Source organism: Eschrichtius robustus, chromosome X (genome assembly GCF_028021215.1).
Source record: "Eschrichtius robustus isolate mEscRob2 chromosome X, mEscRob2.pri, whole genome shotgun sequence".
Taxonomy (NCBI): Eukaryota; Metazoa; Chordata; class Mammalia; order Artiodactyla; family Eschrichtiidae; genus Eschrichtius; species Eschrichtius robustus.
Genome location: NC_090845.1, coordinates 105,697,632 through 105,714,287, shown reverse-complemented (window position 1 = coordinate 105,714,287; position 16,656 = coordinate 105,697,632). Strand labels below are relative to the sequence as shown.

Below are 16,656 nucleotides of genomic sequence, written 5' to 3'. Positions count from 1 at the left end.
ACTCCATCCTCACTCCCGAAGGCCACTCAATCATCCTGTGCCATTCATCTCCCTCCTCTCCAGGCCTTCATTGCCCTAGTTCAAGCTGCCATCATTCATGCAGTCATTTATTCATTTGCCATTTTTTGAGCACACACCATGTACCATTCATGTTCTAGATTCTGGAATTACATCCGTGAACGAAACAGACAAAATTCCTGCCTTCATGGTACTTACATTAAAGTGGAGAGAGAAAGTAAATAAATCAAGCAAAATACGTATTGTTAGAAAGTGACAGGTGCTTAGGAGAAAAAATAAATCAGGGGAAAGGAGTGTGATGTTCATGGATAGGGGTTGAAAGGCTTCAATGAAAAGATGACTTTTTTAAAAATATTTATTTGGCTGCATCGGATCTTAGTTGCTGCGTGCAGGATCTTCGTTGCGGCATGCGGGATCTTTAGTTGTGGCATGTGAACTCTTAGTTGCGGCATGCACGTGGGATCTAGTTGCCTGACCAGGGATCAAACCCGGGCCCCCTGCATTGGGAGCATGGAGTCTTAGCCACTGGACCTACCAGGGAAGAAGATGACTTTTGAATAAAGAGTTGAGGAGGAAATGAGATAAAGAAGAACCAGAAAAAAGAGATTCTGAAGGAGCAGGCAGAAGGATAGGAAGAAAACGAAGTGTGCTGTCCTGGAAGCCAAGTGAAGAAAGTATTCTAAGAAAAGGTCAACTAAGACAAATGTTGATAGGTCAGATCTGATCCGAGAAATTAACTTAGGATTTAGCAACACAGAGGTCACTGATGATCTTAAGTACAGTTTCAGCTTGAGTGCTAGGTGAAAACCTGATTGGAGTGGGCTCCCGAAAGGATGGGTACCCACTAGGATGGCTGTAATTTTTTTTAATAGAAAATAATAAGCATTAGCGAGAAAAATGTGAACTCTCACGCACTGCTGGAGGAAATGTAAAATGGTGTAGCCATTGTGGAAAATACCCCAGCAGTTACTCAAAAGGTTAAACAGAGTTACCATATGACCCAGCAATTCCACTCCTAGGTATATATCCAAAATAATTGAAAACAGGTACTGAAACATAATTGCACACCACTGTTTATAGCATTATTCATTATAGCCCAAAACACAGAAGCAACCCTAGTGTCCATCAACTGATAAATGGATAAACAAAATGATTATGTCCACATAGTGGAATATTATTCAGCCATAAAAAGGAAAGAATTACTGACACATGCCACATGAAGGAACCCTGAAAAATTGTGAAAGAAGCCAGACACAAATGGCCACATAATGTATGATTCCATTTATATGAAACGTCCAGAATATTCAAACCCATAGAAACAGAAAGTAGGTTAGTGGTTGCCTAAGGCTGGGGGGAGAAGGGGAATGGAGAGTGACTGCTAACGGGCACAGGTGTCTTTTGGGGGTAATGAAAGTGTTCTGGATTAGATACCGGTGGTGGTTGTACAACCTTGTGAACATACTAAAACCCACTGAATGGTACACTTTAAAATGGTGACGTTTATGGTATGTGAATCATAGCTCAAAAACAAAAAAAAAAGAATGAGGAGAGTAATTGGAAATAGTAAATATAGACAAATCTTTCAGTTTTGTTGTAAAGGAAGGAAAACAGCAGTAGTTGGAAAGGGAGTCGGGGTAAAGATCAGGTTTTTAAGATGGGAGAAACGACTGCGTATTTATTTGTGTGTTGATGGGAACAATCCAGGGAAAAGCAGGGACAAAAAGGAGGAACTGCCAGAGGCAGGTTTCTGAATAGGTGACAGGGGTTAGGATCCATTGAAGGAACAGGACGCAGGCAGAGGATTCGAGTACAGTGCTGGTAGCTGGGATGCGGTAGGTGAGTTATGGAAGTTCTCCTGCCATTGCTGAAGTTTCCTCGGTGGCTAGGAAGCAAGGGCATCACTGAGAGTGAGAACGGAGGAAGAAGGGTTAAAACTGTCATTTAGGCCAAAAGTGGACCAAGCCTGGCCACTGCCTATTTGTGTACAGCCTGCTAAGAATGGCTTTTATATTTGTAAATGATGGAAAAAATCAAAAGAATAATATTTTGTGATACAAAAGAATTCTACGAAATTCAAATTTTAGTCTCCGTAACTAAAATTTTATCGGAACCTGGTCACACCCACTAGTTTATGTACTATCTACCTACAGCAGCAGAGTTGAATAGTTGTAATAAACATCATATGTCGCCTGCAAAGCCTAAAATATTTGCTATCAGAAAATGTTTGCCAGCCCCTGGCCTAGGCCCTTGCTAATCACAGGCCAGCAGCATGCAGGTCACCTGGGAAGTTGTCAGAATCTGTAGTCGACCAAGATCCCCAGGTGATTCATGTGCACATTAAAGCTTGAGGAGCACTGCTCCAGGAGAATGGGAGGGTGGCTGCACCGGAGAAATGTAGAACTGTGGGGCAGCCTTCAGGGCCCACTTGAAGTCAGTGGTCGTGAACCCGGAGTGAGGTCAGTCGGTCTCCTCCAGGCTCATTCAGCTGTCAGAGGCACAGGCTGTCGAGCAGGTGGAGGACTGGATTTACTAGGGTTACGGTCTCTCCAGGCAAGTACAAGAAAGGGCAGGGTGTGGACGAGTGAGTGGCTGATACAATTTAAGCTAAATAAGGAGGGAAGAGGAGACACGGAGGGGCAGTGGAAGGAACAGGGAAAGGGCATAGGTTCAATGGATGGGTGGTCCCGGTGGGGTGGGAGCATCGTCGTCAGTGCTGGGGTCCTAGGGAAAGTCAGCTGCAAGGACAGCAGAGAGCGGGATCATGCCGAGGTCGAAGGGCTGGCAAGGGAGCAAGTGGCTGCGGTGCAGCGGAGGACGGGGTCACCGGAGGAGAGGAAGCCAAGGGGCCGCAAGTGGATACTGAACTCACCAGGAATCATGACAGGAGCAGTGCTGGAGAGAGCGGCAGTGAGCCAGGAGCTAAATCTGCAAGGAATGAAAGGGAGAGACTGGGAGGGACTGGGAAGTAGCTGCAACAAAAAAATCGCATCTTTGTGCTGGGACTGCAGCAGAGGCCCCCGTGGGCTCCTTGTTTCCACTCTTACCTCCGCTTCCATCTGCTCTCGGCACAGCTGCCCAAGCGATCTTTCTAAAATAACCACATAAGTGCTGCTTGCCCTTCAAAAGCTTTCAACGGCTCCCATTTGCCTTCAGCAGTCATTTTGAAGCTCTACTCTGAGGAACCCTCTTGGCTGGTCAGAAGTGCTTCAGGGGTTCCTCAAACAAGAAGTGTCCAGGCCAAACAGTGAAGCTGTCAACTGCCCTGAGGGGCCTGTTCTTCTGTTTTGTCTGTTTGAGGTACTGAACTCTTAGTTGCGGCATGTGGGATCTAGTTCCCTGACCGGGGATCGAACCCAGACCCCCTGCATTGGGAGTGCGGAGTTTTAGCCACTGGACCACCAGGGAAGTCCCTAGCCAGCCTCATTTTAACTTGATTACCTCTGTAAAGACCCTACCTCCAAATAAAGTCACATTCTGAGGTACTGCATAAATTTCAAAGTCAAACTGACCAGATTTGCTGACAAATTGGATATGGGATGTGAGAGAAAAGAGAAGAGTGGATGGCTTCCCTGGTGGCGCAGTGGTTAAGAATCTGCCTGCCAATGCAGGGGACACAGGTTCGAGCCCTGGTCTGGGAAGATCTCACATGCCGCGGAGCAACTAAGCTCATGTGCCACAACTACTGAGCCTGTGCTCTAGAGCCCGTGAGCCACAACTACTGAGCCCACGTGCCACAACTACTGAAGCCTGCGTGCCTAGAGCCCGTGCTCCAGAATGAGAGAAGCCACTGCAATGAGAAGCCCGCGCACCGCAATGAAGAGTAGCCCCCGCTCGCCGCAACTAGAGAAAGTCCGTGGGCAGCAACTAAGACCCACCACAGCCAAAAATAAATAAATAAATAAAATAAATTAAAAAAAATTTTTTTTTAAATGAGGAAGTATTTTTTAAAAAAGAGAGAGAAGGGTGGAAAATAAATTTTGGCCTAAGCAACAGGAAGAATGGAGGTGACATTGCTGAGATGGGAAGGACTTTTGAGTGAGCCAGTTGACGGTGAAAATATCAGGAGTTCTGTTTGGGACACATTAAGTTTAAAGACATCTATCAGACATCCAGGTGGGGACGTTGAAGGTAGTAGGAGTTCAAGGAGACATCCAGGCTGGAGACATACATTTGGGTGTTGTCAACCAAGAGAGTATTTAAACTTTTTTTTTTTTTGGCCGTGCTGTGTGGCATGCGGGATCTTAGTTCCCTGATCAGGAATCAAACCCGTGCCCCCTGCAGTGGAAGTGCCGAGTCTTAACCACTGGACTGCCAGGGAAGTCCAAGAAAACATTTAAAGCCATGATATTGGATGAAGTCACCAAGGAAGGGAGTGTATATAGAAAAGAGAAGAGGTCCAAATCTGAACCTCAGGGCTCTCCAATGTTAAAAAGTGAGATAAGGAAGAATCAGCAAAAGAAACTCAGAAGGGGTGCCATGCAATGTAGAAGGAAAGAACAAGTGTCCTATAAAGCTGTAAGAATTAAAAGGATGATTTATATAAGCTCTTAGCACAGTGTCAGTCACACTCTAAACCTGAGGAAATGGTAGCTATGATGATGATGATAATGACAATGGTAATTCATCTACTAAAGGCTAATTTGTTGCTCCTTCTGGTCACCAAAAAGAAAATACTGGCTCTTAAATAAATAATAAAAATCCAAGGTAAGAAGCCCGAGGTCTCACTTGAATTAAATGTAAATTTCGATGAGGATCTGAATCTAAAAACTGGGTGGGATTAAAGTAACTAAACTGTTGCTGTTAAAAACCGGTAATTATTCAGGAATTCCCTGGCGGTCCAGTGGTTAGGACTCCGTGCTTCCACTGCAGGTGGCACGGGTTTGATCCCTGGTCGGGGAACTAAGATCCTGAAAGCCACGTGGTGTGGCCAAAAAGCAAACAAACAAAACCCTGGTAATTACTAAATTGGGCTCAAGCTTCCTATGGTTTCTGTATTCCCTCTCTAGATCTAAGGCACCAGCATCCAGTTGCCCAAGGCAGAGACCTGGGACTAAGACCTGCTAACTTTATGTCACAATCACCTTTTTTTTTTTCCACATATGTAACCATTTATTAAGAACATTCAAAAAAATATGGAACGCTTCACGAATTTGTGTGTCATCCTTGTGCTGGGGCCATGCTAATCTTCTCTGTATCATTCCAATTTTAGTATATGTGCTGCCGAAGGGAGCACCACAATCACCTCTTGATCTTGTTTCTTCTTATTCAACGTCATGGTGACTACCTTACTTTGTGCCACCATCACTTCTTGTTTAGACTATTTCCAAAGCCTCCTACCTAGTTTGTTTGTTCTACCATCTGTCACTACCCCAGTCCAGGGATTCGAAACCATTTTTGTGCCATGGAACCATTTGGCAGTCTGAGAAAGTTTCTGGACTTATTTTCAGAATTTTAAAAAAATTATTTATTTTATTTTTGGCTACGTCGGGTCTTAGTTGCGGCATGTGGGATCTTTGTTGTGACATGCGGGATCCTTTGTTTTGGCATGTGGCTCTCTAGTTGTGGCTCACATGCTCAGTAGTTGCGATACGCAGGCTTAGTTGCCCCGGAGCATGTGGGATCTTAGTTCCCCAACCAGGGATCGAGCCCGCGTTCCCTGCATTGGAAGGCAATTCTTAACCACTGGATCGCCAGGGAAGTCCCTCAGAATCGTTTTTTTTTAAAATAAATTTTATTTATTTTTGGCTGCATTGGGTCTTCGTTGCTGCATGCAGGCTTTCTCTAGTTGCGGCGAGCGGGGGCTACTCTTCGTTGCGGTGCGCAGGCTTCTCATTGCGGTGGCTTGTCTTGTTACAGAGCACGGGCTCTAGGCGCGCGGGCTTCAGTAGTTGTGGCTTGTGGGCTCTAGAGCGCAGGCTCAGTAGTTATGGCACATGGTCTTAGTTGCTCTGCGGCATGTGGGATCTTTCCGGACCAGGGCTCGAACCCGTGTCCCTTGCATTGGCAGGCAGACTCTTAATCACTGCGCCACCAGGGAAGTCCTTCTCAGAATGTTTTTAAATGCATAAAACAAAGTACACAGGATGATAAAGAAAACCAATCACACTGCAATACAGCTATCAAAATATTTTCTAAAAGAAATGTGTACTATAGCAACATACAGGATTAACAGAGTTCTTGTGGGTCTACTGTAATTTCAAAGAAGTGATGAGTACATAAACGATATTGCGAGACATCTGCATCAACTGCAGTGTGATATGAAACCATCTTTGATTTCTATTGGTGATCAAGTCACAGGTACTGCTAATGTCACTGTAGTTTGTTGCCTACATTTGTAAATAAAGAAAGCAGTACGTTTCAGAGTTTGATGAAAACGAAGTTGTGATTTTTTTTTCCATCCACGTTCATGTACCCTGTGAATTCTATACATTGACCCTTGTGGACCCCAGGTTAAAAACCCTTACCTTAATCTATTGGTGCAAAAATGCTTGAAGTGACTGTAGAGATCTTTGTTTCTAAATGGGGAGAAGAAAAAGATGAAAACGGGGAATATTAACATCCAAAACGTGTGCCATTAATTCCTGTACATTTTGCCAAAGGTGGGTTACAAAGTCAGTCTGAGCTTCCTAGCAGCCAAGGAAATGTTCTGTCCAGAACTTTCTCAGTTTAAAACCTTGATTGGGGCCGTGATCCTTAGTACTCTGCGTTGTGTAAAACCTTGATTGGTTATACAGTGCTGTATGTCAATTATATCTCAATAAAACTGGAAGGGAAAAAAAAAAACCCTTGATTGGCAGCCTCTTGCCTAGTCTAAAGCCCCATGGCCAACACCACTGTACCTTCCCATCCCGCACGGCCCAGCCTAGTGGAAACAACCGCCGAGAAAGAGCCGGGGGCCAACCCCCAGCCCACTCCGGCGGGGCGTTCCCAGCCCCCGCCCCTAGGCGCGCTCCCTCCCAAACGCAGGACCGAAGTCCCTTGCGCCGGAACATAACATCTCCCCCGCCCTCGCTGGAGATAGCCTCGCCCACTCCGCTCCTCCCGCCTTCGGAAGGGTTTCTGCCTTGGCATTTATTACGGACTGTCTGTCTCACCCATGACACAGGGTGCCCCTGGCACACTAACGGGCTCCTGAAAAACCCACTTACGGAACTGGAGCAAAGGGAATTCCATTTCGCACGAACGAGCACGGTTTCCCACGGCCTCACGGGAGCGTGTGCAGAGAGCGGCCGCCAGGGGGCGTTGGTTGGCGCACGGCGTGTCCTCCCCAAGCCCCGCCCCCGGCGGCGCCTTCTAAACACGTCCTTCCGTTCGATTCCTCCTCTTTTTCTCTTGTCCGCCATCCTATGTGCGGTTGGATTTGCTCCTCGTCATGGTAAGTCCATCCGTTACCATCAGCTCTGGGGTGGCTTTCCGAGACCTGAGGTCTCCGCGAGTTCGCCGGTGCCGAGGGCTGCGTCGGTGTGCGGGACCCTTTTCAAGGCCTTTCCCAGAGGAGATGGAGTTGGGCCACGGCTCCAGTCCGAGGGCCTGGCGGGAGGCGAGCGAGCACCTGGGGAGGGGCGGGCTGCGCCGGGCCCGCGAGGTCCGAAGGGGCGCTCTCTGCTCCAGGCCACTGCTCAGGCGGGCAGGGATTCCCGTTTTTCCCGGAGCGAACTCTGTTTCGGGGGCAAGAAGAGAAGTCGAGGGGGTACCCCAGAAATCGTGGCCTGACTTCGGGCTGCCTGCGACACGCGGGATGTTCCTGGCATCGAAAAGGGAATGTAGGCTGCTGGTTTTCGAAGACTGTTTTTACTTGGGGGCCAGGATCCTTCCACGTTATGAGATTACAGGACTTTTTAGCCTTTTGTTCAGGTACTTGAACGTCACCTCGTAGAAACGCCTGGATCAAGGGGTGATGTGCTCTGAATGTGACGGGAAACTGGGAAAGTCATCCTTGGGAAAGTGACGTTTTAAATAGAGTTAGAATTAATACCAAAATGCTCAGTGGGCTAGAACAGATTTACCGCAAGTCAGGGACTTCGTGTAAATCTTTTTTTTTTTTTTTTTTGCCGCTCCGTGCGGTTTGTTGGATTCCCGACCAGGGATCGAACCGGGGCCCCCAGCAGTGGAAGCGTGGGATCCTAACCACTCGACCACCAGGGAAGTCCCAGTACCCTGGTGTACAAAATAGTGCGCTGAGACTCACTGACTTGCAAGGGATTGTTCCTGAAAACCACGTGCTTTAGTCCCCGCCATCTCTGACTATAGCCCTCTCAGTCCTGGGCTGACAGCAGGGAAGACTGGAACACGCCCTAGCCTTGGAGCAGAGAGAACCTGGGTTTGAATCCCAGCCAAATCTGCACATTAATACTCTGCTTTGGGGCAGGTTACCTACCTTCCTGACTACTGATTTTTCTTTGAACAGTGGGAATTATGGTATCTGCCTCCGGAGAAGTAAGGAACAAAGCAAAGGGCAGTGATGGGTTTAGCATCGAGAGGGTTGTTCTTGGTATATGTTAAGCATTCGACTATTTGTTGGATTTAGGGAGTTCCTGACTGAGTCATTGGAGCAAGCTCTGGTATTGCTGTTAAATTGATTGCATTTCCTTCCCAGTCTTCTCACAAGACTTTCAGGATCAAACGATTCCTGGCCAAGAAACAAAAGCAGAATCGTCCCATTCCCCAGTGGATTCGAATGAAAACTGGTAATAAAATCAGGTAAAGGCAAACACTCCCCACCCCTGTGTTTTGTTGAACTTAGGATTACTTTGGGGGCATAAATGCACAATTGAAAGTTCTATGCAATTTAATTCGTCCTGAGCCACCATTCTGAAATTCTTTTTTTTTTTTTTAATGTGCTTCTTCTGGGTTTCTGGACGCAGTCAGCCCACAGCTGGGCTTAGGGGCAGACACTCCTCCAATATTTGTTAATTTCCTTGTTGTCTTCAGTCTGAGCCAGAACATAAGATGGAAGGCTGTCTCATTACACATCCCAGTGGGGAAGATCATAGTGTTTATCTTTTCTAAAGATTGGAAGATTGCTTTCCACTGCAGAAGTAATTGAAGTGATGGTTTTAGGAGAAAGACATTACTAGAATTGCTACAAAGGACCTCCAAGGTCGCCTAGGCTAACTCCAGGCAAAGCTATATCTAAAACTCAGGTGATTAAGACTGAAGCTCAGGAGTGCAAGATCGTGAAGCTAGTATAGAAGTCTGATTTGGTTGTATGGCAAGTAGAAGTGGGATTAGTTGGCTGATGTGAAGACCAAGATTAAGATGTGAATTGTCAGGGCTAAAATTGAAGGCCTATTTCCTTAATTCATTTAGCCAGTTAGACGTGAAAATCGCCACCCACTGTAGCTTTATAGGCCAATTGATTGCAACCTTTGGTTTATAGTGTCCTCATCCAGTGATGGTAGGACCTGCCTTTATAGTTGTGAGGAATGAAAGAAATGTATATAAAGCTCAGTGCCTAGCTCAATAGAGGGTACCTGCAATTATCAGATGCTGGTCTCTTGCTCTGTGGTCTGGCTTTTTGTGTGTGTGTGTGTGTGTTGTCTAACTTTTAAAATGTATTGAAAGCAGGTTGCAATTACAGTGCTCCCGTTTCGTGGAAGTACTGACATAATCCTGCTGAAAGAAAATCTGTGTTGATCATTTTTGATTTTACCTTTTATGGGGGTAAAATCATGGCAGATCGACATGAACATTTCTGAGATAGCCTTAGCTCTGCAAATCACTTGGCTCTCTGGTATTGAAGTGACTAAAGGTGTTAATGTATTATTAAAATTATGCAAGGGCTTCCCTGGTAGCACAGTGGTTGAGAATCTGCCTGCCAATGCAGGGGACACGGGTTTGAGCCCTGGTCTGGGAAGATCCCACATGCCGCGGAGCAACTAGGCCCGTGAGCCACAACTACTGAGCCTGCGCGTCTGGAGCCTGTGCTCCGCAACAAGAGAGGCCGCGATAGTGAGAGGCCCGCACACCGCAATGAAGAGTGGCCCCCGCTTGCCGCAACTAGAGAAAGCCCTCGCACAGAAATGAAGACCCAACAGAGCCAAAAATAAAAATATAAAAATAAATAAAGAAATAAAGATTACTCTTAAAAAAAGAAAGAAATAGGCTGCATTAAAAATAAATTATAGGGGCTTCCCTGGTGGCGCAGTGGTTGAGAATCTGCCTGCCAATGCAGGGGACGCGGGTTCGAGCCCTGGTCTGGGAAGATCCCACATGCCACGGAGCAACTGGGCACGTGAGCCACAGCTACTGAGCCTGCGCGTCTGGAGCCTCTGCTCCGCAACAAGAGAGGCCGCGATAGTGAGAGGCCCGCGCACCGCGATGAATAGTGGCCCCTGCTTGCCACAACTAGAGAAAGCCCTCGCACAGAAACGAAGACCCAACACAGCCAAAAATAAAAAAAATAATAAATAAATAATAATAAAAATTAAAAAATAAATAAATTGTTAAAAAAAGTGAATGAGTGTACACTTGGGGAGAGGAGAGAGCTTCTCCACTACTTAGTCCCTATAAGGAACCAGTGTGTGTTTTCCTTAACCTGGAATCATTTTGAGAGGTAAAAAATTGCTTTGACTAGTTCTTTAACACATCTAGCAAATCGTTTTTTACTCTCCAAAAAGAGCTCCAAACTTGTTAAAGGTAGGGAAAGTGGAACCCTTTTTCTTTCAAAGATTTTTATGGTACTTTAAGGCAAAGTTTGTGGTCAATAAGAGCAGCTAAATTGAGGTCAGACTGCCCTTGTAATTTGTGATTTCCTTCTGTGTAGGTACAACTCTAAGAGAAGACATTGGAGAAGAACCAAGCTGGGTCTATAAGGAGCCTCACATATGAAGTGGCACACATAATCAGAACATCACTAGTGTCTGGAACAGCTGCCTGTGTTTGATGCTCTCTCCTCTTTTCTTGATCTTTCCTCACCACTGCTCACTGTGTAGCTCAGTAATAAACATGTGAACCTTTTGTTGGAACTGTTATTGTATTCTGGTTTGTGATGATGTACTGAATAAATAACCCTCCTATCAGATGTAACACAGGACTGTTCAATGATAGAAATGTTCTCTAGTTACCAGGTACTTAGAAGTATGGCTAGTAAAAGTAAGGAACTGGTTTGTTAGATTTTGTTGTTTAATAGCTCCCTGTAACTAGCAGCTCTTACACCTACTGTTCCGGGAAGTGCGCGTATGTGTCATCCTCATACCTGAGGGCAGCACCTTCTTAAAAGGCTTTTGGGGGTGCGGCGTACCACGACGCAGGCAGGGTCTTAGTTCCCTGACCAAGGATCGAACTCGTGCAGCCTTAACCACTGGACTGCCAGGGAAGTCCCATAAAAATCATTCATATACTATTCTATGGTGCCAGTCCTCAAAGAGTAGGAATCACGTGAACCAGGGATTGGCAAACTGGTCTGCTGTTTTCGTATGGCCTGTGAACTAAAGTTCTGCATTTTTTTAAAATAACTTTTATGTATTTATTTATTTTTGGCCGCGTTGGGTCTCTGTTGCTGTGCGCAGGCTCAGTATTTGTGGCTTGCAGGCTCTAGGGCGCAGTCTCGGTAGTTGTGGCGCACAGGCTTAGTTGCTCCGAGGCATGTGGGATCCTCCCGGACCAGGGCTTGAACCTGTGTCGCCTGCATTGGCAGGCCGATTCTTAACCACCACGCCACCAGGGAAGTCCCTGCATTTTTAAATGGTTGAAAGAAATCAAGAGTATTTTTGACATTTAATACATTCAAATTTACAGTCCAGGCACTATTAGGTACTTGAGTTTAACCGATGGATAGACAGATGTATGTTAGGCTAGTAATAGGCCAATACACAGGCCACGTCTGGGAAAGATGGGAGGAAGCCAGAGTTCCAGTTACCTGTGGAATTAGGCTGGAACTGCCGCAGAGGAAGGGGGATCAGGTTTGGTGCTAACTCCCTACCCAGCTTGTGGGGAGCCTGCGTTGGACAGAGCCGAGAAAGCAAGTGAGAGGAGCTGTCAGAGTGCAGCAAATGGTGGTTGCACCCCTTGCACAGCCGACGGGCCCCTGACCTGTAACCACAATAGGAGGCTCATGACCACAGTCCTTAAGAAGGACCACTGTGCTCACCAGAAGTTTGAAGGGTGGGCTGCAGAATACCCACCAGCCCAAGAACGTGGGAGCTGCCAACAGATCTTGGAAAAACATTTCCACTTCCTTTACAAGCTCCTAGATTTCAAATATTTTCTCTTATTGCATCTGTTTCCCTCATATTCAAAGACAGCTGCCACTGTGAACAGCAGTTGGTAAATGTTAATGTGCTAAAAATGTTATTCAAGTCCAAGGCAGAGGGACTTGATAAAATTGACAGTCATGTGATGGAAATTTCTAACCATTTTGGAGTATTAGGAATACCTCACCCTCACCATTCAGAGTAGGTTGGCTCCTCGCTGAGCCCAGGGAGGTTAGGACAAGGCCAAGGTCACACGGCAGAGGGAGCTTTCTCTATAGACCTTGAATAAGGAGGATTAAAATTGAAAGGGAAAATGATGGACACCAGGGTTGGTTGGCCATGTAAAAGGGGTTTCTTTTGAGCCTGGGGTTGGACACAGGTCCTGGATCCAGTGGCTCCTCACTGCCTCGTACAGTAAGTGCCGGTATTTGTTTCCTCGGTGGACTAGATTGCTGCTTCCTGAAGGGAGGAATGGGAGCTTTGAGATATTTAGGACTTATATTTACCTATAAGAGGTGCAGCATAAGATCAGCTTTTAAAAGACAGTCAACCCCTTGGTGATGCTGTCCATCCCTCAATGGCCTACTGAGAAGCAGGCAGCAGCAGAGTGGTGGCCAAGAGTTGGCAGTCTGGAGTGACAAGACTGCATAGTCTGCATTCAAATCCGGCTCTTCATGCACCAGCTGTAAGCCTCAGTGTCATCTGCAATATGGGACCTCCCTCAGAGGGCTGTGAGGATGAAGTTAATAATGCACTGAAGCAGTTGATTCAGTGCCTAACTAGGAAAAGGGGAAGAGGAATGGGGAGTGAGCAGGATTAAAGTTCTGGTGTGGACCCCTCCCCAGCAGACATGGGCTGTATGCTGGATAAAGCAAAAATAAGACACAGGGACCAAAGATAGTGGGAAGGGGCAGGTCGTCAGGGGGGAAATCAGGCAGAGCTGGCATGGAGTTGGTGCTCAATGTCAGCCTTTGGAGAGATGCCAGTTCCCTTCTAGTTCCAGGATTTGAATTTGGAGTAGAGTAACCCCTCGAGGTCTTGGAAAGAAAGGAGGTAGGGTGACTTGAGAACTAAAATCCTGGGCCTTACACTCACCTCCAGTTGAATCCCACCTCTGTTACTGAACCAGCTGTGGAAACATCAGGAGACTTATCCAGAATCATACCTACTTCGGGTTTGTAAGGATTGAATGATAATGTCGATCAAGGATCAGTCCTACCAGATAATTCTCCCATTTTACAGATGAAAAAAAGTTAAACAATTCTCAAACAAAAAAAAAAATTTAAGAAAAAGAAGAAAGGGGAATTCCCTGGCAGTCCAGTGGTTAGGAATTGGCGCTTTCATTGGCCAGGGTAAAAAAAGAGTTCCACAATTCTCATTCCTGCTGATAGCAACTAACAGTTTGAGCACTTAACATGGCAGGTAGCTGCTGTCAGCAGGAATGGCAATGAGAACCAGATTGAACAGGAAGTAGATTTTCTTGGAAAGAACAGGGTGAAATATTAACCATTTACCCTTCCCTGAGGGTGTTTTAGCCCAGAGAAGCAAACATGAAGCCCCTGCTTATGCAAAACGTTGGGTATTTGGGGAGCCAGAGGCACCTATGACCCTCACAGGTATTGCAGCCAAGAGAGCTACCGTGCATCTGTACCTGTGCACATCAGATATGCCCGTCTGGGAACCGAGGGAGGGAGGGCGGCAAACCCTCGGAGAAAACTAATCGATCATTCTTCATTGGGAGCAACTTTGCCCCCCAGGGGACATTTGGCAATGTCTGGAGACATCTTTGGTTGCAACAACTAGGGGGACGGGGAGGTACCACTGGCAGCTTAGAGGATGTTTAGCCAGGGATGCTGCTAAACATCCTTACCACGCATAGGACAATCCTCCACAACAAAGAATCATCGGGCCCAAAATGTCAATAGTGCCAAGGTTGAGAAACCGTAGTTTAATAGCCCTGTGGCCAGCCAGAGTGAGCTTTTCGAGACACAGATCTGCTGGCACACCACTCCCCCTTCCAACCCTTCACACTACTCGGGATAAATCTCACTCCTTAACATGGCCCAAAAGGAGCACGGGTGGCTCCTACCCTCTCTTCACTCACAAAACTGGATCCAGCCACACTGACCTCTTTGTCTCTCAAAGCATCAAGCTCCACCCGGCCTCAGCCTTCCCACTGTTATTCCCTTGACCTGGAATGTTCTCTCTCCTCACCTGGTGAACTCCCATTCATCCTTCAGGTCTCAAGCTACTTTGCACCTCCACAGGGAGACCTTCCCTGACTGCTCCTCTCCCCTCAATCCAGTTAGGTCCTGCCGCTTAGTACCTCTAAATCACCCTGTGGAGTTTCCTTCCCAATTGTAACTGTAAAGGTCTATGTGTGGTTAGTTAATTGACGTCTGTCTCACTCATTAGACTGAGCTCTACAAGGATAGGGTCTGTCTGGCTCACTGCTGATTGCTCTTACATACCAGCAGCTGGCATAACAGAGGTGCCCAATAAATATATTTGTTGAGTGAGTGAGCAAAGGAAGTGCTCAATAAATTTTTTGAACGGATGAATGAATGAATGAGGAGAGGGACATACAAGGGAGCAAGAGCAGTGCAAAATGTGTGCCTTAACGTGTGTTTACAAAGGGTGAGGGAGGAATGACTCGCCTGGGGAGTTGGGGGAAGGCCTCACCCAGGTTCACGAGGAGGCAAATGGTGTGTGTGTGCGCATGCATGGTTGGTAGGTAAGTAGCTGGGGTTTAAGGCGCTAGGGAAAGAATCTGGAGAATCGGGCACATCATGAAAGCTCAGGCATAACGAGTAGGGAATGGCACTGTTCTCACTACTCACCCTCTGTAGGAGCACCTCATTCACCACACTGATGGACCGACACCCGCACTTGAACTATGGTCACTGATGAGGCCACCTGCAGCTGCATGTCCAAAGCTGTCGCTGGAGACCCAGGAGCAGTGGGACAGGACTTGTGCCTCAGCCTGACCCTAAGAGGAACTGCGTTCTCTCTTTTTTTAAATTAATTAATTAATTAATTTAGTTTTGGCTGCATTGGGTCTTCGTTGCTGCACGCAGGCTTTCTCTAGTTGCAGCGAGCGGGGCTGCTCTTCGTTGTGGTGCACGGGCTTCTCATTGCGGTGGCTTCTCTTGTTGTGGAGCACGGGCTCTAGGCGCGCGAGCTTCAGTAGTTGTGGCACATGGGCTTCAGTAGTTGTGGCACGCGGGCTCTAGAGCGCAGGCTCAGTAGTTGTGGCACTGCGCCACCAGGGAGGTCCCAGCCCCATTTAATATTAACACATGGTTAATCGTGAAAGCCACAGTCACAGTGCAACCTACCTTACCATTTAAATGAAAGAAGACAGGCATTACCAACGGTTAGGTACCAGAGTAACTGAAGTAAGACAAGATATAGTCCCAGTTTTACAGCTACAATGAGTCTGCTACTAACAAACCATGTCAGCTTTGGGGACTTCAGTTTCCTGCCGCTCAAAATGAGGAAATTGGTTCTAAAATCATGAACCTCTAATGCCACATTTGTAAGTCTCTAAATGTGTATCTGATTCATTAGAAAAAGTGTTTCCACAGGGGCCACCAAAGGGAGAAAGGCATTGGAACAGAATGCAAATGACCTACAAAAAAACAACTGTTAGTTTAATCAGAAAGCCTGTGGATCTAATTCAAGGTCAGCTGCCTCTGACTCCCACTTGTTCATTCCGCAAACACCCAATACAGACTACGAGGTGGATGCATGGCGCTGGGTGCTGGGTGCTGGGCTGCAGAGGTGAGCCACATCCACAGGCCCCCATCTTCACCGGCTCACAGTCTGCAGGGGACAGACGAATGTGCAGACAGCCGCAGCCCCTGATGCTAAGTGCTGTGGTGAGGAAGGCACTAGGTCCTTGGGAACCTGCCCTGAACATGGGAGTGAGGGGCTGAGGAAGAGCAAGCTGAGCCCCGAAGGCCAAAGAGGAGTTAGATCTGGCGGGTGGAGTGTGGTGTGCTCATGTCCTACACAGAGGATACAGACTGTGAAAAGGCCCAGTCAGGAAAAAGCTGGGAGGGACTTCCCTGGTGGTCCAGTGGTTAAGACTCTACGCTTCCACTGCACGGGGCGTGGGTTCGATCCCTGGGCGGGGAACTAGATCCCACATGCCATGTGGGCGCCCCCCCCAAAAAAAAATAGATGGAAAGCTGGGAGACTTTAGGGAACTGAAAGTCACTCTGTGTGGCAGAAGTGTGGGAAGGGGACATACTCGGGGGTGGCGGGAGAGGGGTGCCCAGAGGAAGTAGTAATGAAGGAGGAAGCTGGAGAGTAAGCAGAGGCCAGATCACCGGGAGCCTCAAAGCCTTGAGACAGAGCTTGGATTGCATCTTGAGGCCCAGAAAAACATTGAAGGGCTTGAAAATGGACAGATGCCTATCGGGTTTGGGTTTAAGAAATC

General features: G+C 47.1%; 1 protein-coding gene, 1 long non-coding RNA gene and 2 other non-coding genes across 6 annotated transcripts; 2 read left to right on the top strand and 2 right to left on the bottom strand.

The window, feature by feature from the left end:
* Positions 1-1,138: 1,138 nt before the first annotated feature.
* LOC137757165 (uncharacterized) lies at positions 1,139-7,295 on the bottom strand. Of its 3 annotated transcripts, none has more exons than XR_011072306.1 (4): positions 7,167-7,295; positions 6,483-6,533; positions 2,888-2,943; positions 1,139-1,919 (listed from the first exon to the last, which is right to left on the bottom strand). It is a non-coding gene; the product is annotated as an uncharacterized lncRNA (long non-coding RNA). The 3 variants fall into 3 exon arrangements; XR_011072305.1 differs by having other exon boundaries at positions 1,139-1,900; positions 7,167-7,292; XR_011072307.1 differs by lacking the exon at positions 1,139-1,919 and adding an exon at positions 2,481-2,519.
* Positions 5,145-5,251, bottom strand: LOC137757550 (U6 spliceosomal RNA). The gene has a single exon (XR_011072391.1). It is a non-coding gene; the product is annotated as a U6 spliceosomal RNA (small nuclear RNA).
* On the top strand, positions 7,162-11,046 carry RPL39 (ribosomal protein L39). The gene is made up of 3 exons (XM_068533798.1): positions 7,162-7,393; positions 8,615-8,718; positions 10,784-11,046. Exons 1-3 carry the CDS (start codon positions 7,391-7,393, stop codon positions 10,830-10,832), a joined length of 156 nt encoding a protein of 51 aa, XP_068389899.1. The 5' UTR covers positions 7,162-7,390; the 3' UTR covers positions 10,833-11,046.
* Positions 9,579-9,712, top strand: LOC137757517 (small nucleolar RNA SNORA69). Its single transcript, XR_011072361.1, has one exon. It is a non-coding gene; the product is annotated as a small nucleolar RNA SNORA69 (small nucleolar RNA).
* Positions 11,047-16,656: the final 5,610 nt, after the last annotated feature.